This window comes from Fusarium vanettenii (genome assembly GCF_000151355.1).
Source record: "Fusarium vanettenii 77-13-4 chromosome 1 genomic scaffold NECHAsca_1_chr1_3_0, whole genome shotgun sequence".
NCBI classification, from domain to species: domain Eukaryota; kingdom Fungi; phylum Ascomycota; class Sordariomycetes; order Hypocreales; family Nectriaceae; genus Fusarium; species Fusarium vanettenii.
In genome coordinates this window covers 4,180,235-4,206,350 of record NW_003315881.1, presented here as the reverse complement: position 1 = coordinate 4,206,350, position 26,116 = coordinate 4,180,235, and the positions used below count along the sequence as shown (strand labels likewise).

The 26,116-nt window shown below is 50.0% G+C and overlaps 9 protein-coding genes across 9 annotated transcripts; 6 read left to right on the top strand and 3 right to left on the bottom strand.

The window, feature by feature from the left end:
- Positions 1-2,397: 2,397 nt before the first annotated feature.
- NECHADRAFT_75561 (uncharacterized protein) lies at positions 2,398-4,136 on the top strand (the record flags this gene model as incomplete). The annotated part of the gene is made up of 4 exons (XM_003054592.1): positions 2,398-2,618; positions 2,666-2,742; positions 2,791-3,628; positions 3,689-4,136. 4 exons carry the CDS (start codon positions 2,398-2,400, stop codon positions 4,134-4,136), a joined length of 1,584 nt encoding a protein of 527 aa, XP_003054638.1.
- A 786-nt stretch (positions 4,137-4,922) lies between these two features.
- Positions 4,923-6,797, bottom strand: NECHADRAFT_75560 (uncharacterized protein; the record flags this gene model as incomplete). Its single annotated transcript, XM_003053875.1, has 2 exons — positions 4,923-5,254; positions 5,306-6,797. The coding sequence occupies 2 exons, from the start codon at positions 6,795-6,797 to the stop codon at positions 4,923-4,925; spliced, it is 1,824 nt and encodes a 607-aa protein (XP_003053921.1).
- Positions 6,798-7,009: 212 nt separating this feature from the next.
- NECHADRAFT_73438 (uncharacterized protein) lies at positions 7,010-7,848 on the top strand. Its single transcript, XM_003054591.1, has 3 exons — positions 7,010-7,066; positions 7,119-7,305; positions 7,364-7,848. Exons 1-3 carry the CDS (start codon positions 7,042-7,044, stop codon positions 7,815-7,817), a joined length of 666 nt encoding a protein of 221 aa, XP_003054637.1. The 5' UTR covers positions 7,010-7,041; the 3' UTR covers positions 7,818-7,848.
- A 1,683-nt stretch (positions 7,849-9,531) lies between these two features.
- NECHADRAFT_75558 (uncharacterized protein) lies at positions 9,532-10,491 on the top strand (the record flags this gene model as incomplete). Its single annotated transcript, XM_003054590.1, has 3 exons — positions 9,532-9,647; positions 9,754-9,775; positions 9,823-10,491. The coding sequence occupies 3 exons, from the start codon at positions 9,532-9,534 to the stop codon at positions 10,489-10,491; spliced, it is 807 nt and encodes a 268-aa protein (XP_003054636.1).
- A 118-nt stretch (positions 10,492-10,609) lies between these two features.
- NECHADRAFT_99017 (uncharacterized protein) lies at positions 10,610-12,323 on the bottom strand (the record flags this gene model as incomplete). Its single annotated transcript, XM_003053874.1, has 1 exon — positions 10,610-12,323. The coding sequence occupies one exon, from the start codon at positions 12,321-12,323 to the stop codon at positions 10,704-10,706; it is 1,620 nt and encodes a 539-aa protein (XP_003053920.1). The 3' UTR covers positions 10,610-10,703.
- A 270-nt stretch (positions 12,324-12,593) lies between these two features.
- NECHADRAFT_90490 (uncharacterized protein) lies at positions 12,594-13,855 on the top strand (the record flags this gene model as incomplete). Its single annotated transcript, XM_003054589.1, has 2 exons — positions 12,594-12,618; positions 12,672-13,855. The coding sequence occupies 2 exons, from the start codon at positions 12,594-12,596 to the stop codon at positions 13,853-13,855; spliced, it is 1,209 nt and encodes a 402-aa protein (XP_003054635.1).
- A 551-nt stretch (positions 13,856-14,406) lies between these two features.
- On the top strand, positions 14,407-16,251 carry NECHADRAFT_75555 (uncharacterized protein; the record flags this gene model as incomplete). Its single annotated transcript, XM_003054588.1, has 1 exon — positions 14,407-16,251. One exon carries the CDS (start codon positions 14,407-14,409, stop codon positions 16,249-16,251), a length of 1,845 nt encoding a protein of 614 aa, XP_003054634.1.
- Positions 16,252-16,423: 172 nt separating this feature from the next.
- NECHADRAFT_90489 (uncharacterized protein) lies at positions 16,424-18,306 on the bottom strand (the record flags this gene model as incomplete). Its single annotated transcript, XM_003053873.1, has 4 exons — positions 16,424-17,344; positions 17,388-17,582; positions 17,633-17,897; positions 18,074-18,306. The coding sequence occupies 4 exons, from the start codon at positions 18,304-18,306 to the stop codon at positions 16,424-16,426; spliced, it is 1,614 nt and encodes a 537-aa protein (XP_003053919.1).
- Positions 18,307-19,854: 1,548 nt separating this feature from the next.
- On the top strand, positions 19,855-21,363 carry NECHADRAFT_103269 (uncharacterized protein). Its single transcript, XM_003054587.1, has one exon. It carries the CDS (start codon positions 19,935-19,937, stop codon positions 21,159-21,161), a length of 1,227 nt encoding a protein of 408 aa, XP_003054633.1. The 5' UTR covers positions 19,855-19,934; the 3' UTR covers positions 21,162-21,363.
- The last annotated feature ends 4,753 nt before the right edge of the window (positions 21,364-26,116 follow it).

Below are 26,116 nucleotides of genomic sequence, written 5' to 3'. Positions count from 1 at the left end.
ACGAAAAGTCTATGAGGGACAGGAATAGCCGCAACAGAACACAGGTTGTCACCAAGGCTATAGCAGCAGGCAAGGGCACCAAGATCAGTGAAAAGAATGAACCAAGCCAATGGACACTGCTCCGGGTCAATCAGCTATGGGTCTGGACAATTGCAAACAGTATGTTCTACCTTTTGTTGAGGGGGGGGGGGGCGAGGTTCTCCTTGCCCGACGACGTGCTAACGAATTTGAATCTCTAGAATGGCTCATTACCGCCACCTCTTGCTTGTTCGATGATAGCAATGGCACGCTGGTGGAGGGGATTCTCGAACAGCTAGGCAAAGAGGTAGAAGCTGGAGGGAGTGCGTCTCAGCCAGAGACGGCGTCTGATATGAGCAGGTTTGTTGTTGACTACTGCATCGGCACTTATGAGAGACTTTCGAAGCTTGAGAAGCCAAATCCTAAGCAGTCGGAGCCCGAGGAGGCGACGCCTGGGGAGCCGAAACCTCAGGACCAAGGTTCTATCCGACAACTATTTTCTGACACCATCAACCAAATTGTTCGTCACGCCCCCTGAGTGTAATAGTTGGCAACTAATGAGTTGACAGGGAAGGGATGAAGCAAACCTCTTCAATGAGTTCAGGAACCAAACGAAAAGATGGCGTTTAAGCGAGCCGGACAAAACGGCGAAAGATTTCACCTCCCCAGGGGATGAAGACTCACCTAAATGGTCACTCAAAGCTTTCCTCAAAGCTTCACTCCAAGGTTCACCCAAAGATTTACTCAAAGTCTCACCCGACAAAGCATCCGAGGGACCATCCCAAGGCTCAACCTATGAGGAAATCAGACTCGCTATCAAGAAAGCAGAGGCGTTGTATTGCGACATCAAAGACATCCGCGATGAGCTCAATATTCTGAAATCAGCAGCCCAGCACCAAAAGACGGTTGAAGAGGGTTTGACTGGGGGGTCTCGGGATGTAGACCTCGCAGCGGCATACATTGTGAAAGATCTGAAAGAGATGGATAGCAGTGCCGAGAGAATACAGTCTGCTGTGAGTTTACTCGCCTTTCACTGACTAAAGACTCGAAGTGTACTGATGTTTTGGGAATAGATCAACACGACCCTTTCGCTTCTGCAGAGCGAGAGTGCGAACCTCCAGGCCACGCTTTCGCTCAAGCAAAGTAAGCTTTCGAATTACCTCGCGAACCTCGCAACGCGGCAGGGAGAGGAAGCAAGGAGGCAGGGGAAAACGCTCATGGTCTTCACTCTTGTTACCATTCTCTTTGTGAGTTGCACCACATACCAAAAAAGTTTTGTTCGTTCATATACTAATAACGATGTCTAGCTGCCACTATCTTTTCTCTCCTCCATGTTTGCATTGGATGTTGCTTCTTTTGAGCAGGCTCCTGGCTGGGCCTTTGCTGTAATTTGTGAGTTTCCACGAACGATGCGTCTTCTCCTGAGATACCCATTATTAACTATGACTACTAAAGTTGCTGTATCCTTGACATTTTTTGTCATCGTGGCGTGGGCTGCTTGGCGTTGGGCAAGAATCAGTCCAGCTGAGAAATCCACCACGGCTGGGTCAGAGTCTACAAAGGAGGAGAGCGTCGACAAAGCTGAGGACAAGGGCACTGTGGAGAGTAGTACCGAGCCAGTGACTAGCAGCACTGACATCCACCAGCTACCATTCTTTTCTTGTCTTACGGGACGTCTACGAAGAAGGCAATCGGATGAAGAGGTGGCGAGAAGGGGGGGCATTACTCATAGGAAATGAGGTGGCTTTGTCAAGTTCTTATGTGGCCCTAGCATATTGTTCTGCAAAAAGATGTTTGCGTTAGCCTAGGTAGTTTCCATGTTGCTGGGCCTTTATATATTTCGTCAAGCGTTGTTCCTCACATGGGTTAACGTCGGGTCAGGATGTTATGATGTGTTGAAAATCTGTTCTTTATTATAGTTTCAATGGGTTGACTGAACTCGAAGATCGTTCCTCACATGACACAGTACGCATCTAACGATGCATAGGTAGCTGGAGGGGCCGGTGAGCTTCCCATTGTCCGTCGGATGCCATCCTTCGGATCCGGGGTAGTCATAAATGTGGGTTGCCAACAGCCTTAAAAAGGCGTGTCTGCTGTTCTATAAAACGTCCCAACTGTTCCCCCTTTAACGGAGTAACTTGGACACCCAAATCAGAGTTGCTTGATTAATAATTCCTGAGATCGGGAATGGGTACCCCGTTGCTCCACGTTCCCCAGACCTCGGCGTTCGCCCGAGGACCAAGCGAGGCCCAAGCTAATGCAGCAAAATGCGGGGACGTCAAGCATCGGATCCGGGGTAGTCCTAAAGTCGGATTGCCGACGGTCTTAAAAAGTTCGCGTCCGCTCCCTTTCAAACACACCAATTATTCCCCCTTCAACATGGAATCAGAAACCCCGAGGCTAGTATTACCAACGACCCCTCCTAGAAGTCAGAGAGGCTCAAAGAGAGTTCAAAGAAGACGTCGGAGGATACAGACGGCTTGCAAGAGCTGCCAAGACCGCAAGACGAGATGTGACGGGAGTCGGCCGGCTTGTTCGGCTTGCCATAGGCGAGGCGTTGCAGTTGAGTGTATCTACGAGAACTCGCCCGCTTCTGCAAGGTATCTCAAGCTTTTAATTCTACTATTACTTTACTGAGTGTTTCTAGCTATCTCTCTGCTTTGGAGCAGCGACTGCAAAGGCTTGAACAGCGGCAGGATGTTGAGCCGAGGCCGTCGCAACCAGGTCCGGATTCTGCCAACGAATGAGTTCTCGGTATTGACCTTGTTATAGTCGAACGTCGAGTCTCCCGCAATGATTCGATCCATGAGGATAGTGTCGCATCTCGAGAAATGCAGACTTCTCCAGGAACACAAGGCCCATACTCGCCAAACACATCTCGCTACGCCAGCAACGTCGATGGATTAGCCACAGTATCGACAACTACAGAAAACGAATGCATGTACGGCCCATCATCTACAATTGCATTTGTACAGTTTTGTAATGAGACAAATCGACAAGGGTCACTCCCAGAGGCAGAAGAGCAGGCCGATGAACAACCATCCGCAGCCATCCCAGAGGCCATTCGGGAGAAGGACCCTTTTGCTGCTGTATACCCACCGCGGAGGACAGCCGACGACTTTGTTCGGTGTTTCTGGGAATTCGTACACCCAGTCTTTCCAGTACTTCACAAGACAAGCTTTATGAGCAGATACAACCTTCTCTGGTCGGCGGACGAGAATGAGACAAGCAACGATACAATCTCGGAGATGGAGGAAGTGATCTTTTCTTCAACGCTAAATATTGTTTTTGCCATCGGATGCCGGTTCAGCGAGTCTGTGCCGGCTGCAAGTAGAGCATCGCTTGCCCAAACGTTTTATCAAAGATCTAGGTCGATATACCGCTTCGAGATTCTCGATTCCATGTCTCTTTCAGCTGTCCAGATGCTTCTTTTGACAGGAGTTTATCTGCAGTCTACTCAGCAAGCAACTCGTTGCTGGAACGCTGTCGGCCTTGCAATCAGAGCTGCACAATCATTGGGATTGCACGTCGAATCGCCAAATCAGTCACAAAGCCAGTTAAGCAGAGAGATGAGGCGAAGAGTGTGGCACACTTGTTTGGTATTGGATAAGTGAGTTTCTGGAAATAATTGCCTTTGCATAAACCGAGAACAATGGCTTACCATGACTAGGCTTCTTAGTATGACTTTTGGAAGACCAGCCATGATATCGAGCAGTTGGCACGTCCCACTGCCGTCTCTAATTGATGACGAATATTTATCCGCCCATGGCCAAGGAGAGCAGCCTCAAAACAGGCCTTCAAGACTGGGTTTACTCATCTGGTCTTCAAAATTATTCCTCATCTTGGATGAAATTCTCCTCAGCTTCTACGCTCCACATCCGCAAAAGACTGTTGATACCATGTCTGAGAATGATTTGAACGTGCAAAAGATCATCTCAGACATTATGGTGCTTAACAGGCGAATCGAAGAATTCTTCGAGTCGATTCCGGAATACTTACGGCTTGAGACTGGATCTGAGTTAATACCTGAGCAGCAGGAGCTGAGCGTTACAATTCAAAAACAGATCCTGAACTGCCGGCAAGATAATCCCTTACTGCAAAAACATGCGTTTCCCTAATTCACTGGGTAGATATCTGTACACGCGCGTCCTCTTGCTGAGACCATTACTACTCTTGACAACAAAATTCCCATCAAAGTTTCTATCCTCAACTCGATCCGCAGAAACCGTGGATATGAGTCTGGTCAGGAGATTCTGCAGCCTCTGCGTCGACACGGCTTTCCAGCTGATTGAGAACATCCACCATAATCTTGACACCAGCTATAGAAGTTCTGCATGGCACTCGGTATACTGTGAGGCTCTTAACTGCAATGAAGCCCTGGCTAGTTGCTAAACCTTTCCTAGTTACGTTTGCTTCGGCAATCACTCTTCTTGCTGCTCAAACCTGCCCTGCCGTAGACGCTGAGACTCTGTCTTCGTTCGAGCTCGCTTGGAGCCACTGTCTTGTAATCTTGGAGTATTACAAGGAACACATCCAAGCAGCAAGACGTGGCATATCAACACTTCAAGAGCTGAGAAGTCGTATGGACTTGTCACGTAGTCAAGGTACGTTGGTCGTCTTGGCAAGTAGCAGAAGCTTAATCCCTAACTTCGAACACAGGTTTCTCCAATTCTTCGCAAATAGAAGCGCCAACAGGAGCAGAAAATCAGCAGATGAATTCATTCGATCTGTCACAGTTTGACGCGATGGGGATTGACTCCGCACTTGGACTGTGGCTGAGCCAGGACATGGACAGCTTGGGCTGGTTAGAGTTTCAATAACGCGTATGTATTTTCATAATGCAAGATAATTCCCAAAGAATAATAGTCCTCGTCAACACCTCAAGTGTCTAGTTTGAGCAATGCTCATCCATCCCGCTTCCCAGCACCCGCAGGGCGCTCCAACCCATATTTACGGATAAACTCGTGAAAGGCGATCATGTCATAGGTCCCAATGCACTGAAGATAGGGCGAGTTCTTCCCCTCCTCAGTCCCGCCCACCTCTATAATCCTCTTAGATATGGTAGCTACTTCAGGAGAGTATCTAGAAACACCCAGCCATTTCCTATCATCAACAGGGATTTGTTGCATAGCTGCATCCCAGAGTGGGGTCCAACGATTCAGCGCCCTCAGTAGGATGTCGGAGGAACTGGCTGGTAGCATGGATGTGCGGTGGTTGAAAATCAAAGACTGGAAGCCTGTCCTCATTGTATCAATCTCGATCCACCCCAGTTAGTTGGGGTACCTACCTAGCATAATGTGATGCAGGTTGGGAGGACCCAGCTGATGAAAGGAGGCGGCAATGGAATCTGTCCACTCCTCACTTAGAAGAAGCGAAATAGCATGACTAAATGACGAAGGCGAAGAGGAGTCGGCTTGCATTCCACGCTGTGCCTCTTCGAATGCATCTTGAGATACTGCCTCCCAGAGTTCGTTCCGACAGGGGAGACTCCCGCACATCTCCTTGACCGTTATAGATGGAGGATGGCTGCAGAACAATGTGAGAAGGGAGTCATTGATAAAAGCCCACGTCACGAGCCGAATACGTGTTTCATGCTCAATGAACCGAGACCAAGTGGCTTTGGATGGCGGCACATCGTGGCTAAAGCCGACTAGCCCACCTCTTCTTATCATGGCCGCTACCACAGGGCTTCGCAAAGTGGCGGTCCTCTCCCGGGCTCCGCCTTGGTGAGTGCTCTGCAATGAGACGATGAGAACAGCTGCTTGGCAGATCTCGACATCTTCGCCTGAGGTGGTCAAGTCGATACTGGAATCCAGCCTCCTTTGAATCTCGGCAAAGATGTACATCTCGGATAACTCCAGTAGCGCCGCAGAGAGGGTGAATGTCGAGCCGACACGGTACTGCAAGTATGAGGTCCCGACAAGTGCCACGGCCAGCAAGAGGTGAGGCATGACCTTATTAGGGCTGAAGGTCGGCCAGTGGATAAAGGTGGCATAGTAGTGCCGTCGATGAAGGTAGGCATCCAGTGTGTTTTGGAAATGATCTGGACTGAAGAAGCCTGTCATGCAGCAGTGATCGAATTCGTCTTTGAGAAGTGGCTTAGATCCCACCAGGCCATGCAGCTGGGCTGCGATAGAGCTCACTCTGGCGGCCAAGACATCGGCTGAAATACTGAGGCTTAGGTCGAGGGGTATTTTGACGGTGTCATTATACATGCTTTGAGACTCTGGGATATCCTCAAGTATGCTGGAAAAGTCCAATAGGAGGAGTGCTGGGTCAATGGTCCCAGAGAGAGTGTTTGTGGTAGGTAGATCTCGTTTCCATGTCGTGGATGACGCAAGGTCCCTTTCAAGATCAGCAGCGACGGTGTCAAACATGGAGTCCCTGCTGGGGTCGGTAGAACGAAGGAGAAAAGAGAGGCTAAGGCGGTCATCTCGGACAGGCTCTGCCTCACTTTCGACTTGTGCTTGGGGTCGATGCGATGGGTCGTGACAGAGGGAGCTGTATCTGCAAGTGATGCCACGAGAAGAGCACCGCGCACACGGTAGTTCAGAGTCGCACGACACCTTTAACCTGGAGCAGCTATCACAGGCCCGAAGCTTCCTCCCGCGCCGGGCTTGGGGCGGCAGAGGCCGGCCTCCTCGGGCAGGACAGGTCCGGGCATGACGGCGGGCGACGTCGACTCTGCCAAAGGTGCGGTGACAAAAGGGACAGCCATGCTGACGGGCCGAGCGGGCGTCCGCCACAGGCCGCTGACAGACTTGACAATTGGACGGCATCTGATTTGCGGAGTCAAAGAGAGTGAGATTAAGGAGGGAGGTTGCGAAAGTGGCATGTGTGAATTCTCCGAGGCCTTCACCTCAAAAGTGGGTCCATGTGGTTATTTCCCGGCCGCCGACCGCGGACCCGATACGGACCCCGAAGATAAATAACCAGAAGTGGAATGTTGTGGTCCCGAGCCCGAGTGTTCTTCTCTCCTTCTATTTTGGACATTTGAAGCTTCTGGGAGTCAATTGGCCCATCATGGTTCGATTACAGGTGGCAAGATGTGAGTGACGGACCTGACTGTCTTCTACCCTGACTTACACGACTACCTATAGCTGCCCTTCGCCCATTGGCCTCGACGACATCATTGATCAGCTCCCGGCGACCGCTACAGCTGCAAGCAGCTTCGATAAGCCTTCCAATTGACCAGAAGCGAAGAAGCTCCAACAACGACAGCTCCCACCCTCACCCCGCCGCCTTGACTGCGGATGTGAAGCCAAGGGATGTTATGGAATATGCCTTGTTCGTACTCAATGCCGCCGATTTATCCCATCCATGTCTAACAAGCTCCCCTCCGCAGGACAACCCTCGACAAGATCGCAGCCTGGGCTCGCAATGGCTCCTTCTGGCCATTGACCTTTGGCCTGGCCTGCTGCGGTATCGAAATGATGCACGTGTCGATGCCACGGTACGACCAAGATCGTCTAGGCATCATCTTCCGAGCCTCCCCTCGACAATCCGACGTCATGATCGTCGCCGGCACAGTCACGAACAAGATGGCGACGGCCGTCCGGCTCTGCTACGATCAGATGCCAGAGCCCCGCTGGGTCATCAGCATGGGGTCATGCGCCAATGGCGGAGGGTACTATCACTACAGCTATAGCGTCCTTCGAGGTGTCGACAGGATCCTCCCAGTTGACATCTATGTTCCGGGGTGCCCACCGACTGCCGAGGCGCTGATGTATGGTGTGTTTCAGTTGCAGAGGAAGATTCGGAACACGAGGCAGTCGCGCATCTGGTATAGGAAGAGGTGAGCGAGGGGGGTTGTGTGTAGGGAGCTAGATCAAATAGAATGGGAATATATACACATAAGTTGTCAACTAGGTAAATCGAAGAATATCTCCGATAAAGAAATCCATTGAGGAGAACGGCTTCCCTACAGCTTCAAATTTTAATTTGTTCTACAGCTTTGTTTGGCACCGCACAGCGATTGGCTCACGCCCACTTCCCCTCTCGCTAGGCAATCACGAAAAGGCCTTAGTGTTTCAACGGGGAGTCGCCTGGCCTGACCTCATCAAGCTTCATTTCGTGATACAAGTATTTGTCTACGTGGATTCCTGGGACCCAAGAAGCCCCTGGTGAATGGCAGTATTCTTCCCAGCAATCAGGACCTGCTATTGCTTTCTTTCAGATATTAATGCCGGGGCTCGATGCCGCGCTGAATCAAAACTCTGTCTTTTGCTGTTATGGGTGACCTCTCTTGGAGGCGCTATTGACCAAAACACGAGTGTGTTCTTGTTATTGTAGCTGACGGTAAATTACGGTGATTATTTGAGAGCAACATTTACATCATTCGCCTCCGGGTATCGTGCCGTGTTGTGTCGTTGTTATTGCTTTTTCTTCGACAAAAACGCCCACTGGATTGGCGGGTGACTCGCAACACAGTCGCTGCCAACCCCCATCAGCCACACTCAGATGGACGCAATACTTTGGTACATGCTTGGAACAGATCAGGCTGCGAAGGAAGAGGCCACGTATCAGTCAGTGCCTATCTTTTAAAGGAGGCCGTTTCAAGCCGCGCTAGGTTGTTCAGGTTCCTCTCTCAATGCAATCTACAAGACCAACATCCTGAGGGGTTTCTTAGAGGCGGAGCAGATGTTTGCCCAGCTGGGCTGGAGCCGTTGGAATCTATACTTGCGGTATACTTCAGTAAGACAAACAGCTCCACGGCAAAGGATCGCCTCAGCTACAGGAAATTGGAGAGGGTGATGTGTCTTATCGAGGAAAAGAAAGAGCTTGCGAAAAGTAAACGTCTGGAGTTCTCTAGCCAAGCGAGCCGAGTTGTCTCAAAGAAGAGGTGCGAGATTGATGATGAAACGAAGGAAGAGACAGAAACTAAAGAAAAGAAAGGCACGTAACTCTTAGTTACATAGCTAGTTGGATAGTATTCTGGGATCTAGGGTCAATCACCCGACCTGACTGTTGAAGCTGATGTAAAACTTGCAGCCGGGTCGCCAGACTAGTGCTCGTCCCTGGTTCACGAGGCGTTTCGAGGTCTTGCCACAAGAAATTAAGTATAACATGATGTCACTTCTTTTCTCTGAGTGTGCCGCTCTTGACTGCAACTACCTGGCCCCGCAATCCTCTCAGAAGCAGCTATTTGCCAACATTTCATTTCTATGGGATCTCGACACCACAGCGATTGCTCAAAAACCACCTCCCTTTGGAGAGAAGGTGGGTTGGGATTGGGCAAGGCTTACACGCCATGTGCTTGTCCCGTGCAAGTTACACTTATGGAGGAAGGAAGAGACACCCGAACCGCCTGGTATCATGACCAAATTGGGCTTGTTTCTTCTGCTGGACTTAAGAATGGTCCGAGGATTTAGCAAGTCTCGGACGAGATGTTCCCAGAAAATGTGGAAGTGTATCTTTCTCTGGATGATCCTGGTGATTTGGAGTCTTTAGACTATGAATGGGATATAATATGGCTTCTCTGCTTCTTATCGCCAAGACAGATAGAACGCCACCATGTGGTTGCATCTTGGCAACTGCCGCGTTATGGGTGCAGGCCAAACTAACTTGGAAGCAGCCACCTGGCGGGCGATACCCGTCAAAGGAAGGATAGCAGGTGCGAATCGTCAAACGTAAATCTTCTCCTTGAGTCCTCTTTTCTTCCTGGGACATCACTCTTCAGCGATCGACCAGATACACACCATTCAGCATTAACTCTCCGCAATATCAACTCTACAGACCATCATCTTTCTCCCACACGGTACAATACCCGCGTCACCTCTCTGACGTCTACTAACAACAATTCAGATGTATCCCTACGATCGCCACGATCCCGACCGTCTGGCCGCTTGCGCCTCCCAAGCACAGGAAAAAATCGATAGTTTTGCACGCCAATACCTCGAGTTGCATCCGAACTCGGAGAAGCTGTCACCGCGTTCATTCGAATTGATCTTATCCAGCTTCATGGACCGAGTTAACCGAGACTGGGACGGGAGAATGGGCCGTGTTCCTACTCTTGACTACCACAACCCATTAGCAACGTCTGCCGTTATTGGTGTCTTTTCTCAGAAGCATCCGGATGAGGATCTGCGCGGTAAAAAGGCTCGACTCGGGGTTCAGGCCTTTGACCCTCAGCGACACAGAATTTACTGGGCGTACATGAATGAGCAGGGCACATACCAACCGCAATCAACTGTCGAATTTGGTTTTGGCCATACCTTGGAAACAGCGCGCAAAGCCGCTGCGGAAGCCTATGACAAGGCCGAACACGAAGCAGTCCGGCAACATAACATCAATCTGCTCATTTATATGGCCAGACGAGAGTTGCTGGTCGCCAAGGGCAGACGTATGCCAATGGACTATGGCTCCCCGCTTGTGACGGAGATTAATGTATCGTGGATGCTCTCGTTGGGTCGGGACTTTTTGACACACATCACGGCACATTCCACTGATTACAGTATAGACAATTGGTTTTGAAATTGTTTATCTTTGTTGAAGGCGAGGCTGTGTTGGGTTTTGGCGTCGAGGGCTATTCACGGGATGGATATGTCATACTCTGGGCAGGTTTCGAATGAGTCGATACGTCTCTTGAACAACACAGAATAGAGACTATTGACCTTCAAGCATGTCTGTCTTGGCCGGTCTTGAACAAGTAACCGTTCTGTCATTAATCGAAACAACCAACGTGATCAGAACATGGCTGGGAAAAGAAACCGGTCAAAATCAGAGTAATCCAGACTTGACAAATCCCCTGCCAAACTATTCAGCCACCTCATATCATCCATCTGCTGCGGCGGCAACTCAGCCTGCGCCTCTTGAAGCGGAGCGACAGGGAAAAGCTTGAGAATGTCGTTGAGATCTGAGGCGCACTTTTCCTTGCGCTTCTGATGCATAAGTATGAGGAGCGATGCCGTGTTGAGAGCTTCTCTTGTAGCATCCGTGTTGTAGACTGTTGCCACATTGCTGAGACACTGCATTGCGTCTTTGAGTTGGGATATTGAGGAGACGGTGTCGATGGCCAAGAGGACGCAGACGACTTGGAAGGGTACGTTGGCCATGTGGTGCCATGGCGAACGGGCGTCAAGAATGGTTTGAGAGGCTTCTATGCCTTTGGCGGTAATGGAGAGGATCTGGTCGAGCATTGTGCCGGTGAAGGAAGTGTTCATGAACTGTAGTCGACGACAGAGACATAGCGTGAGATTGCACTGGGCGAGGATCGACGGAGGGACAGAGTGAACACGGCTCAATACAGCCGTTAGCGATGATTCCAGGTCAGAGGCCGCGGGTGCCTTTTGAGGATCGAGGTCTGCCGACAGAGGGAGCAGCTCCATCAGCTCGACTGTAAAGTCTCCTGGCCTCACAGACGGCATCTCCATGGTCGCGTTGCAGAGCGCCACTCTTGACCGTCCCATATCGTATGAGATCCAGATGTTGAGGTGCTGCGCGACGGCGAGTAGCCTCCTTCGCATTTCTACGTCGACTTCGGGCGCCGGTGATGGAAGGACGGATTCATCTGATGGATCCCAGTGTAGACCGGCTGCTTCGACGAGGTGCATGAGGGTGCAGCTAGCCATCCAGGCTGTGTGGGGGGTTCCCACTGCGCGGAGGTACACGACGCGAAGGATCCACGCTGTGACGTCGATCGCGGACGGGATGTCGGACATTGTCTGCTCGAGTAGGAAGCGTGCTGACTCTACCAGGTCCAGCTCCACGGGCATGGGTTCGGTCTGGGAATGTAGACAGCCGAGAGCAGCCATGCCGCAAAGGACAGCATCATAAGACTGACCTTCGCCGACGGTCCATCTGCTCTCAATATGTTGCTGTATATCTTGATGGTCGATGAAGCCATAGATCGTGTCCACCTTTTCATAGTAGACGGCCGCCAAGCTCTGCATGTCCGCCTGGGATAACATGTCGGTGATTGGTCGACAAACAGGAGGAACCCCCGTCTTCCGGGCCCCGAGAAAGGCATTCCAAGCGAACGTGTGCATCCGAGGTGCATTCTTGGGATCCAACCTCAGGGCCAACCTCCGTAAGAACGCGGCCCCAGAGTTTGCCTCTAGCGATCGGAGGTGATTAGGTGACGAGGTTGTGTGCGGACTACGCAAAGTTTGAACCTCTTGAGCCGGGGAAGAGTGTACTGGTTCATGACTCTGCTCTGTCCTCCTCCTCCTAGGTCCTTTGTAGATGCACTCATACTCGAAGCGTACACATGCCGCACATGGCTGAGAACCATCGCACTTGCGTTTGAGATCCCTACACGTTTCGCACGCGAGCTTTGAGCGTTTGCGACCCTGTAGCGGAGGCATTGTTTTCGGTAGTTGGAGAAAAGTTGAAGTGACGTTTGTTTGGGGGGGCTGGGGGGCTGACCAAGGGCGGGTATGTCGGTAATAACGGGTATCACGGGAATAGAGGCGTCATCGGCAGAAACGGGATAGAGGCGCCGAGGCCAAGAGTGACGAAGGGCGTGGGTGACTTATAAGAAGAGGGGAAGCCGATCTATCTCGTTGGTTCAATTGACATTGGAAACATGATATCATTCATTATGAGACGTCAAGAAAAGGAACCAGCATCTGGCGATGACCTCTCAACCGACCTCGAGCAGTCACTTCAAGACACAACCCCGACTCCCGATCCCAATCCTCCTCCCGACGGAGGCTTCAAAGCATGGCTACACGCAGGGCTCTTGCATATTGTCTTTTTCAACACATGGGGCGTGGCGAATGGCTACGGAATCTTTCAGCAATACTACTCCCAAACACTTACTGAATCCGCGTCGTCCATCTCGTGGATAGGCGGTCTTCAGATCTTTCTACTCTTCTCCGTCGGAGTCATTACAGGCCGTTTGACCGATGCAGGCTACTTTCGTCCCATCTTTGCCTTTGGCGTGTTTCTACAGGTACTGGCCCTGTTCATGACCTCGCTTTGTACCACGTACTGGCAGATCTTCCTGGCGCAGTCTGTCTGTCTGGGTCTGGGAAACGGTTGCACATTTTGTCCGGCTCTGGCTATTCTCTCTCAATATTTCAAAAAGTATCGAGCCTTTGCTGTCGGTCTTGCTGCCGCTGGCGCGGCAGTTGGCGGCCTCGTCTACCCTGTCCTAATCAACTGGCTCATCTTTTACGACAATGTCGGATTCCCCTGGACTCTGCGAACCATGGGATTTGTCATGCTCGCAACATATATACCTTGCTTGATCTGGTTCGAGCCTCGACTACCGCCTCGCAGAAGCGGACCATGGATCGACAAGTCGGCTTTCACTGAGCTGCCCTTTATCCTCTTTTCCATGAGCATGTTTTTCAACTTTTGGGGGCTTTACTTTGCATTCTTCTACCTTGGGACGTATGCCCGCGATCAAGTTGGCATCTCGGAGCCTATCTACCTGCTAATGATCCTTAACGGCGTTGGTATCTTTGGGCGTATCGCGCCTAGTCTGATTGCTGATAAGTGGACTGGAATGCTCAACGCACTCATTCCGTTGAGCTTCTGCTCGAGTTTACTAGTGTACTGCTGGGCCGCAGTAAAATCCACCGGCGGACTGTACGTATTTGCAGTCATTTACGGCTTCGCCGCCGCGGCTCTACAAGCCCTCTTTCCAGCTGTGGCCACAACCATGACGCCGGATCCGAGCAGAACAGGTACGCGAGTGGGAATGATTCTTGGCATTGTTAGTTTTGCGAATCTAACTGGTCCGGCTATTTGTGGTGCAATCATCAATAAGTCGAATGGGAGGTATTTGGAGGCTGAGATGTTTGCCGCATCTTCCATTCTAGTAGGCGCTTTTATGGCGTTGGCGGCGAGGATTGCGAAGACTGGCTTCGTGTTAAAAGTAAAAGTCTGAATTTTATGGATTAGATTAAATAGACGAAGCCCTCTGTGGGTTAGATGTAAATAATTCAAGATATTATCATACCATTATCCGCATTGTTGTCATGAACTATCCCGGTGGTCTGCAAAGGAGGCCTCGTCGTTATGACAGACAGTGAGGCAACTCTCTCGCGCCAATTAAGCGCTGGCTTAGACTGATATGGAGTCATATTGAACTTTGGTCTGTGGCTGCATTTAATTACTATTTTAATCCTTGATTGACGTCAGCGTAAGCGCACCATGTTTCTTCACTGGGATGAATTATCTCGTATCCACCCCCCCTGCAATCGCCAGGTTTTGAGCTAACAAGGCAACAGAATATTCGACTAATACCATGTCCAATCTCTAGAGACGCAGCTATTTGTAGCACAATCAGGTCCCTTTCGATTCTGCTGTTCGTGTGTATAAGTACTACGAGTTTGGTCTTGGAGTATAGCCATGCCATATTGTCACCTCTACATCTAAGCGAGCGAAAGGAGCTTCTGTCGAGATCAACGCGAGATCAAGCTCTCTTTGCATCTCAACATGGCTTGGTCCAAAAGCGAGATTGCGTGCATGGCACTTGCAAGCCCCATCATCGTCCCCGTATACGCCGTTTGCTGGATTATCATGAGATTCAAGGATCTTGCAGAAGCGACTTTGGCTTACCTCTTCTATTCAGCCTGGGGAGATCTCATTCACTTCATCGCCACATATTGGATACGATTTGGTCCTCAGAAGCGACTAAGAAATGAGATCCTCCGGAAGCAAAACGCGACGGTATTCTCACCTCTATTCCCAGGCGAGACAAGACTATTAAAGCTATTCCCCCGCCATCACTGGCCAGACTCTGGCATATACTGCGAGGTGGTTTCGGTACCGAGACGAGAGATCCAGTACGAAGTCCTTTCGTATGACTCCCGAGACAAGGAGTTGTGTCACACTATCAAGGTTGACGGCCATCATGTCATGGTCACAGATCATCTATACTTAGCTTTACAACACCTCCGGGCTAACGACACACGCAACCTATGGATCGAGGACTTGTCGACTGATAGATCCGACAATGGAAGAAAAGTCAATCAAGAGGATAGGGAGTCCATCCTTAGAGATGCCTTCCAAGTCATTATCTGGCTCGGCGCCGCGCCGAGAAAGCTAAAACGCCTTATCCCCCTGTTCGACGAATCTCCCAGCGTTGCTTTCGAAGACGATTCGGGATCTACGGCACAAATCTTTTCAAAACTACTCATACGTCCTTGGTGGAATCGCCTTTGGTCAGTTCAAGAACTCGCATTGCCACCAAGAGTTATTGTCCAGTGCGGCCGACATCGCATCCCTTGGGCCAACTTCGCTCAAACAATCGAACTGTCATATATCGATTCCAATCACTCGACTGAAACTTCCCGAGCGAGGGCCATGGCTCTTGCACGCACCAAGTACCAGTCAGACATCACTTACGAACACGGACTGTTGAGCCTAGCCTGGAATTTCCGCCACAGTGAGGTGGACGACAATCGAGACAAGCTGTATGCTTTGCTGGGGCTGCTGCCCGACGAGGAGCGAATTGTCAAAGTCGACTATTCAAAGAATGCTGACCAGGTTTACATGGACTTTGTCCAGGATTGGATAAATCATCACGGGAGTCTGTTGATCCTCAATCTGACCCAGCGACAACAAAGAGGACAGCACTCCTCCTGGTATCCAAGATGGTCTGAACCTTTTGGAGACTATCCCCAGTTCTTTTGCGGCTCTACGTTCAGTTTGCACTCTCATGATTTCTGGGAAGGCAAATTCTCTGCTGATGGAGGTCGCCGTGCCCCGAATTGCATTCATCCCGAAGATAGACGCTTGCTACGGCTGCAAGGCTTTTCTCATGATACCGTCGCTGCGGTGGCATCCTCTACGTATGAACCTCAAGGTGGAGCTCACACCAGCTGGGAGGAGTGCAGAAAGTCGTGGTGTGAGTTTGCTAAAACTTGGTTACCGGATCATCGAGAAGGAATCAGTCAGGAGTTCTGGCTTGCTATAACGGCCGGTCTGGTTGATTCAGAGTCCAGCAGTATCAACTATGAATCAGTCCAGCGAGCAACTTGTGAGCAACGGCGGCTTTTCATAACACAGAATGGTCAGCTTGGAGTTGGGCCAAGTGCGGTGGCTCCAGGAGATAGGGTTTGTGTCGTCTTTGGATCACCAGCCCCTTTTATACTATCCGAGTGCAGGACCTGCAACGACGACACAGGCAACAATCAAGGTTCAGACTTCGTGTCCTCTCAAACCTGGCGATATGTGGGCGATGCATACGTGCATAGCATCATGCACTACGCAGGAGATGTTGAGGATGATGTGAAGACGGGAAGACTATATGTTGAAGACTTTCAACTTTGTGGATAACGAGCATACTTGGAGGGCAAATAGGTAGTTTACATGTCAAGCTTTCGGTTCAACTAGCATAATTACAAGACCTAATGAATAACAATAAGATGATCGAGGTTAGTGTCGTGTTGTCAATAAGGTGTCAAAACGTAGAGACTACCCCAGCATGCTCTAAGTAGAAGACAGCTCCCTATTTGGTCAAATGCATCCTTGACTGCAACATAACATCCAAAACTTTCCCAATGGCCAGAACCTTCTCCTCATCCAAGTTGCGTCCTACCAGCTGAACACCGATAGGGAGTTCCTTCTCGGCCATGTCTTGCTTATTCTCCTCCCAAACCTTGGTGTTCCACTCATCCATCTCGTTTCTGGGCGTACGATTCCAGGCCGCTTCACAGTCTTCCGCTTTGACCTTGCCGGCGGGTATCACCAGAGCAGTGTAGTCGACAAAGTTCCACACTTTGGTGTATCCCACCCACCTCGTCGCTCGGTGAGGAACTGCGGGGTGCGGCATGGGAGGCATGAGGAGCACATCGACGGGTTTCCCAGTTCGAGGAGAAAGAATGCTGTTCCACTTTTCAAGGTATGCCTGCTGCAGAGCCCGCTTTCGCCTGTTGAGTTGCCAGTACTCAAAGACCGAAATTGGTTTGCCGCGGTTGATCAGCTTGTCAACGTGTGGGATGAAGGGTTCTCCACCTGCTTCCACCTCTCGACGGATGTCCTCTCCTCCATCGACAGTATAAAAGAGATCCATAACTTCGATACACTCTGCGTGAAGTTTGTCGTTCCATTCTATAACCTCGTGGCCCTCTGCCGTCAAAGCAGCTATAGTTTCTTCGAGGACCCGTGAAACAGGTGGATGAGGCTTTACGACACCATCATCATACAAGACGCCGATGGTTAACTTTCGCTGCGACGCGCTTTCGTAGACATCTTGTCGCCATGGAATTGGTGTGCATCGGCTATCCTTAGTCCAGGGCTCCTGAAGTATCGTTTCTTTCATCATATGATGGATAGATGACAGTGAACGAGCGAGAGGGCCGATGGATGAGGGGACATGCTCCTGGCCTTCGGTAGAGACCGGTACTCCGGTGTATGGGAGGCGGGAACTCTGTTTATTGTCAGTCAAGTCTTGTCAACAAGAATTCACTTACGCTTGGCTTAAATCCATAGAGCCCCATCATATGAGCAGGAATACGAATGCTACCGCCGATATCGGTTCCGAGCCCTATCATGCTTCCGTGCATGTAAAGCAAAGCAGACTCGCCGCCCGTAGAGCCTCCAGGCGTGTAACCAGGCATCATAGGGTTGGTCGTCAAGCCCCAGAGGGGGTTCTCAGTCTCACACCACTACAGAAGATCAGCAGTGTTGGATGGAGTCAGAATTGCCTTCAACTGACCATAATACTTTGTGGAAGGTTGGTCTTGGCGATTATGATGGCACCAAGCTGCTTCAACATCCTGACTAGTACGGCATCTTCAGAAGCAGGTTTTAGGGCTCGGCTAGTGTAGCCCAGTGTCGTGTCATGACCTTTGACATTGAACTGGTCTTTGAGAGTAACGGGGATGCCGTGTAAAGGCCCTACTGTCTTGCCTTCTTTAGCATAAAATTCATCGAGCTTCTTTGCCTGTTCCAAGGCTTCTTGGAACAAAACTTCGGTGAGACTAGATCATGTTAGTGCTCTTCCAGTTAGCTTTAAAGTAGCATTGCTTGCCAATTTGTCTACTGTCTTGTCAGCCAGAAATTCTTTCTATTGCAAGCTGCCTTACCATCTTGTGTGCTTCAATCGCCCTGAAATCAGTCAGTGTCAATCCCTCGCACTCACATCGGGGAAACATACCGTGCAATGTAGGCGGTTGTGACAGCCTCACTGGTAATCTCACCACGAGCAATCTTGCCGGTTAAGGCCGCTGCATCGCTGATATCCGTGATCGAGTGAAATCCATTCTGTTCATTCACGGGGTGCTCAGGACTGGATTCCTTCAAAGGCGCTTGCGTTTCTGCTGCAGCAATGGCCTCGGATTGCTGTCGTCGCTTCTCAGCAACAATAGTTTTCCAATCGCGTGTCGACATTGTAACAAACAAATTCAAGAATTCCAGCAGGTAACAGTTATTTGTCGCAGACTTGGAAGCTAGCGGAGAATCTGTGAAGATGTTAGAGGCTGAACCGGCACAAGTACATACCAGCCCGAAGGTTTTGTTGTCAATCGGCGTCTCGAGGCCGAGTTAACCCCGCTCAGTTGGTTCCTCTAATCTTACTTCGGTCGTTTGTCTCCTGCATCGGCTTGCTTGGCCGACAAAGATGGGGGATCTAACGTTAGTCAAGAGTGGGGGACAACGGTTGGAGTCGGGACTTACAATGACCCTCCTATATATCTTTCTAACCGTCCCCTCAGGTTCCAGATAGAGACAAAACTGCCTGATTCATTAACCCCAACACAATGGAAACGCGCGAATGAAGCTTGGGTTTCGAGGCATAACTTACCCCCAGCAGATCAGCTCAGGGTCAAAGGGACCGTCAAACTGGACAGGCCTGCCAGCTGCTCACAAAAGATAGATACCTGGGAAGACCTTTTCGACTTGGCCGGGCCAATTCTTTCAGACCATGATTCGATAAGGGCATAGTTGATAACCTCTCCACCAACAAGTGTCTGATGTGAAGATGGGGTTGTTGGACCAATCAAGGGTGGGGGTAACCTTCGCGATATCTACACAAATTGAAGGGCATTTTCAAACGCTTAGCTCATGAAAGGCAGCGAAAACCCCAATCCGGATACTAAGAAGAACCGGGACCAGGTGCGTCAAGACGTAGTAGTGATCCCTCGAGGTCCACGTCCCCTCCCGTGCACATGCTCATTACAACCCTGATGCTGGGAATCAGGGACACCCGGGCTTGAATACGGCAGCCGTCATGAAGCCATCGAGACACCCTTCCAAGCACATACGACCATACCCACTGGAAAATACGGGATCCCGTCCGCTCTCCCATAGTCAAGCCAGTGAGGGGCGGATTAGTAGTTGAGTCGGTGACGATCAGCGAATCCCCGCTGTTGTATGTTTTTTTGTCTTTTTCCCCCATTTCTAGTCAGGGACGTTAGCTAGATTTACTGTTATGTGCCCTGTGTTAGGAATTCTTTGGTTGAGGAGCGGCCTTGAGCCATTGACCCCGCAAGTGAACATAAAGTCACAAAGCGATCCAACGAGTTCCCAAGAGTCCAATGTGAGCAAATTACTCATTAGCAACGGCAATGATATAGCCAACATATCATAATATCTCGCTTATAATCCCAAGTCATCTCGGTTACAAAACGCGCAGTCAAGTGGCTAGTAACAAGGGTTATTGAGTCACCTCTATGAACCCGTGACATTCCCTGTAAGATTCGGAGGAATGTTAGAAACGCAAGCAGCGATCAAGCTGTAATTCATGCGCTCTCTATGATGTCATTGGCTCTCTTTGCCGCGTGGCTTTGTGGGAATTGCCCTTTTACGTCTAGCTGGGCGCCGTCTTACACCGTGACGAAGCCGATTATCCGACAATGTCACCTCACCGGCTTCACTATTATTGAAGTCTTTTCCCACTTGACTTGACCAGGCATGTAGTCTTGATCACAATTCAAAACGTCTTTCTTGAATAATTCTCAAAGTTATCTTGCTTCTAGACCTCAATACACTTCTGCTCTCCATCTCAGAAACCCTCGGGAATGGCTCCCCTTCGAGTCCTCATATGTGGCGGCGGCTGCGCCGGACCAGCTCTAGCCTTCTGGCTCGCCCGCGGCGGTCATCATGTCACCGTCGTGGAGAGATTTCCAGCACTCAGAGCAACAGGTGCACAAATCGACCTTCGCGAACAAGGTATCGAGGTCGTCAAGCGCATGGGTCTTCTTGAGGCAGTCCGGTCAAGGTTGGTGGATGAAGCCGGTGTGTCATTCGTTGACTCCAACGGCAAAGTCATCGGGACAATCATGGCCAACACTTCGGGGAAGGGTGCTCAGTCTCTGACTTCAGAGTACGAGATTATGCGAGGGGATCTTGTTCGGTTATTGTACGACAAAACGAAGGACAACGTCAACTACATGTTTAACAAGACCGTCGAGAGCTTCGAGCAAGATGAGAAGCAAGTTCTTGCTCACTTCTCTGACGGCACATCCGATGCTTTCGATCTCTTGGTTGGAGCAGACGGCCAAGGGTCAAGAATCCGGAAAGCAATTCACCCGGAAGTCTCAGATCCTTACCGCCACCTAGGCCTTCACATGGCTTACTACTTCATCCCGCGTGAGGAGGCAGACAACAACATCCGCAGGACATATCTTGCTGCTGGTGGCCGAATGATTATGCGCAGAAGTCATAACCCCACAGAAACCCAAGTCTACTTCATTCTCAAGGACAACACCCCCGAAACATCCAGTATACACAGGGGGTCGGTTGAGCAACAAAAAGAGTTCTGGGCCCAAAAGTTTCGGGGTTGTGGCTGGCAGTCAGATCGGTTTCTTGAAGGCATGAAGACGACAGACAACTTTTACAGCCAAGAGGTGGTTCAAGTCTGTGTCGACACATGGCACAAAGGCCGAGTGGTACTATTAGGAGACGCAGCACACTGCCCATCCCCCTTCAGTGGCATGGGGACCACGGGCAGCTTCGTCGGGGCATATGTGCTGGCCGGTGAACTGAGCCGAAACCCCGACGACCTATCTCTGGCTTTGGCAAACTACGACAAAACACTACGCCCATTCGTTAATGAGATCCAGAACGTGAACGCAACTGCTATTCGGATGATGATTCCCGAATCGCATTGGGGCGTGGCTATTATTCACTGGGTTGCCTGGTTGGTTTGTCTTCTTCGCATTCCTGCATTGTTCTCAAGGTTTTCGAGCGAAGAGAAGGGTGGCTGGCCATTGCCAGACTATCCAGAGCTCAGATATAACCAGTAAAAACTTTTGCCAGAGTACATGAGATTCTTCAGATGACTTTGGGTATAGTATGGACACTCCACTTAATACAGGACAGCTTAAGCGAGGAACTCTGGAGGTTCGTTCAGGGATGGTATTTCTGTGCCATTCAAGTTTCTCGTTAGATCATTGAGTTGTTGTAATATGACTATCTATCCGCTCAATTATTCTATCAAGGGCCGGGCTTCAACTATATTATAAAGCACAATTTCTATTGCATGCATCCAAAGACTTATACCCAGCTGCATCATCAGAGGCTATTACTATTATCTGCAATAATGACAAGATATCATCAATGCAGATAACAATTATAACCCATGATGATGCAGCTAGGTATAAGTCTTCCAATGCATGCAATAGAAAAGACCAAAAGATGCCACTATGAGAGGTTATTTTTATATGACAGCTCTACTCAGCCAAGCTTTTACTCTGGGACCACGACATCCTTGCTGGTGTCAAGTTCCTCCAGTCTCCTGAGGTCCATGGGCTTCTCCAACAGGGGAATGACGTAAGGATCAAAGGTCTTCCAGTAAGGGTTCTCGAGGTGATATTTTTGGCTCTGAATTGCTTCAAGTTAGTAATCATCAGAAACTCGCTAGAGTAAGATACGTACGCTCTCTTGGCGCCGTCTAGGCGCACAGGTCCTGTGTGCTCGGGGCACAGCCCCCCCTGTCGGCAGGCTAGGGGCACAGTCCCTTGACTAAGCATCCGTCTTGACGCAATTCCAAGGGAGCAATTTTCAGGGGTTAAGCATCTTTATCCTGACCTCTGCATCATGTCATCAATCAACCTCAATGGATCAATTTCCGGAAGACTGCTTACCTCCTGAGCATACATATGCATCCAGAGATGATCTATTCCAAGCGATCAATGACTGGGCATCGCCACGAGGCTATGCCTTTGTTACTGGAAGGTCCAACAAAAGCAAGTCTGGGAGGCTTACAGTATACTTCACTTGCGATCGTGCCCGTCGGCCTCCAAGCGCCTCAAGAAGCCGTGTTCGGGCAACCTGCACTCGAAGTACTCTCTGCCCATTCTCTGTCATCGCAAAGGAACTACCGGACGCATCTGGCTGGGTTGTACGACATCGATCGGATAGTCAATATGCTGTACATAACCATACGCCAAGCACCCACCCGACTGCCCATCCTGTTCTACGAAGGCTCTCAAAAGACGACAAATCAACAATTAGCAATCTTACAAAGGCTGGAATCAGCTCAAAGGAGATCAGGACCTATATGCGGCAACATTCAAATTCCATTGCAACCCAGAAGGATATCTCGAACAGTATCGCAGAAGCTCGACGATCATCTCGCTTTGGCGAAAATACAATGCATGCTCTCATTAACCAACTAGACCAAGAGGGTTTTTGGAATCGTATGCAGGTGGATAGTGAAGGCAGGGTTACGGCGGTTTTATTTGCTCATCCTGACTCACTTGCGTATCTGCAAGCGTACTCCGACCTTCTTCTTTTAGACTGCACATATAAGACGAACCGATATGGCATGCCGCTTCTGGACATCATCGGCGTTGATGCCTGTCAACGATCATTCTGCGTTGCCTTTGCATTCCTCAGCGGCGAAGAGGAACAAGACTACCTATGGGCTCTCGAACGACTGAAGTCGTTATATGAGATCTGCAATACAAGCTTTCCATCTGTCATTATTACAGACTGCGCTTTAGCTTGTATAAATGCAGTTGCTATCTGCTTTCCTTCTGCAGTCCTTCTGCTGTGCCTTTGGCATGCCAATAAGGCAGTCCTTGCTTATTGTCGACCAGCCTTTATTCAATACCGGACGGACCCAAAGATAATGGAGGCAGGGCTTCTTAGGTGGCAGGAGTTCTATAACCAGTGGCATTCGATCATTCAATCAGCTGATCAGATAACCTTCGATCAGCGGGTTCAGCAGCTTGAGCAGCGGTATCTACCCGCCTACGCCAATGAGATTGCATATTTGCATGCAACGTGGCTAAACCCCCACAAGGAGAAGCTTGTAAAAGCTTGGGTTGATCAACATCTCCACTTTGGTACTGTTGTTACCTCCCGTGTGGAAGGTATTCATAGCCTGCTTAAAAGCTATTTGAATACGTCTACACTAGATTTATTTGAGGCTTGGGGTGCCATTACACGAGCTGTTACCAACCAAGTCCATCAGCTACAGTCAAACCAAGCCCAGCAGCAACTTCGACAACCAATTGAGCTTCGTATAGCTCTATATAGCGCTGTTCAAGGCTGGGTATCTTTTGAGGCGTTGAGGAAGGTTGAAGAGCAACGAAAGCGGCTTTTGGATAAAAACTTCCCCCTGCCCCGCTGCACTGGCGTTTTTATGCGAACACTGGGATTGCCTTGCGCTCACTTACTTCAGACCCTGCAAGAACAAGGCAAAGTTCTTCTTCTTGAGCACTTCCACAAGCATTGGCACCTCAAGCGCTCAGGGCAGCAACAATTGCTTCTTGAGCCTCGCGCTCGAATAGATGCAAGGCCCGCCGTATCGAACTTGCCAAAATCAAGCACAAGAAGACTACCGAGCTCCTTTGAGGCCGCTGAGGCTATAGGAAAGGCAAGAGCGAAGGCCCCGTCAAAATGTAGTAGATGCCATGAAGTTGGTCACCAAATGAATTCGAAGGCATGTCCCTTGCGGCATCAAGAGCTTTTGGAAAGGGTAGCAGCAGAGGCAAAGGCACTGGCAGTAACAGAAGCATCGGCAATGACAACGGCACCGACAGCCCTCGCTGATCAGCCAGGGACTATGACCGGGATCCTGCAAGACTCGACCGGCGGCGCCTCTCGGCGGCCAGGATCCCCTGTTCATGAACCATCTCCTTTGCCTGGCCCGCCATCGCCATCGCCACCGAGGTACGATTCGCCACAGGCCATATATGGACGATATGTCGCCGCAAGGAGCGCGTGGTACGCAGCGCAGCCGGCTGGCAGCATCAAGACGAACCAACAATATCGCAGGGCAATGGGACTCCCACTAAGGTATGACAAGCCGAGCTACGAGTGGTGCTTGGACTACAAGCAGATGTCCAAGCGCTGTGTCACGTCAACAGGATCAAGAGATTGGACGAAAGAAGAGATGATGGCGTATTTGGACTGGAGTAAAGCGGAGGATGAGCGAGTTGAAGCACAGGTTGCCGAGGAGATGGGAGACGATCCTTTAGCGAATAGAAGAAGGGGAGTCAAAGATATTTGGGGGAGAATCGAAGCGGACAGTAGGGAACAAGATGCTTTGCACTTAGCTCGTGGGCGCACAGAAGACTGTATCATTGTTGGAAGTAATGGGTATTAGACGATCACTTGGTACAAAAGCTGTCGAGTATCCTCTAGTTGCCGTAGCTGTGTAAATTTGGATTGGATAACTCTCCCCACCCCCATTTCAGCAATCATATTTGAAAGGTAGTAATCGACTCTGTTAAATGCGTTGGTGTATTCAGTCAGTTCCTGATTCAACGGAAGGAAATGCTTAGTCAGGGGACTGTGCCCCTAGCCTGCCGACAGGGGGGGCTGTGCCCCGAGCACACAGGACCTGTGCGCCTAGACGGCGCCACGCTCTCTTGCTCATATCGCTCAACAATTGTGAAGGCACGGGGATCCTTGATGTCCTGCATCACGAACCAGGAGATGGTCTCTTGGTCCTTAGAGTAGACCCGGCTAGCCTCAATGAGCTTGGCCGAAAGCTTATCGATGCACTCTTGGTCATCCTTGGCGTAGAGGTGAACGACGATTGTGTAGACCATGATGGATAAATTGCCGGGATATGAGTTCTATCGTAGATCTCGTGGGTTTCTTGTGTGAATTTCTGCTCCAAAGTGTCTCACAATATATTGATGGGGCAATATCACTCGGTGGATCTTGTTGAATTGTTGTTGAGAATGGAGACTTGAGAGGAGGGGTTTGCGTCTCCTTGGTGGTTTTATTTGTCCATACCAAGTCATGTGATCACCCCACCGATCGTCCGATGCCAGCGAGGTCGCAGGGTTGAGTTGTCCGTTTCACCGCAATATCTGCGCATCATCTTAGTGAGATCCATACAACCGAAACAAGAGCACGGGCTTTGCTTCGGAGGCCTCGGTTACGTAGAATCGTGAGGTTGAGGAGTTTCTATCGAGCAGGTTCACGGCTGGTTGTAGTAGGGCTCTGATGTCATCAGTGGATAATCCAACTATACACAAAGCTCGTGGCGATAGAAAGGACTATATGTTCAACTCCCACTTATCGTTATGCCGATTGCTTAGGCAAAGCTCTCACAGAGATACGCTTTTATGCCTGATCCTGGTCCCGCTGCATGATGTTATCATTCTAGCCTGAGCCCTCTTAACCATGATGTTCTCGTCGTGGACGTAACTTTCATTTCTTTGAGTTCGCTATGTCTAAGAGAATCCAAGTCTACAATTTAGGATTGGACGAGGTTCGTACGTTAGCTTCTCAATCAGGCATTTGCCGCATGTAGAAGAAGTTTCAACATGTGGGATTTTGTTAAATGTTGGGTCTGAGTGGTGCGATTATATAGTCGAACACGTCAAAAGGCTGAATCAAGAAGAATCAAGAACTGTCCCAATGCCTCCCGTTGAAGAGTGCTCAATCCAGGGTAGTTGCCGATTGCGGAAGTACATCTCTACATGCGGGTCCACCGCACGGACCAAGCAACCATCCTCCAAGGCTTTCCCTTCACAAAGGCATCACAATCAGAAATATCGCCATCAAGATATCACGGTGGAAGAGCAGATGAAGCAAAAATAGAAGCAAAAAGGTGCAAAAAACACCCGTGCGCGGACTCGAACCACGAACTTTCAGATTAAAAGTCTGACACGCTAACCAATTGCGTCACACGGGTTTGAGTGAAACATCTCGATAGACACGTTATCACGTGAGTACGGCTCGATCTTCAGGCTCTTATTGAGATCCATGTTACAATGAGTGACCCTGAATCAGA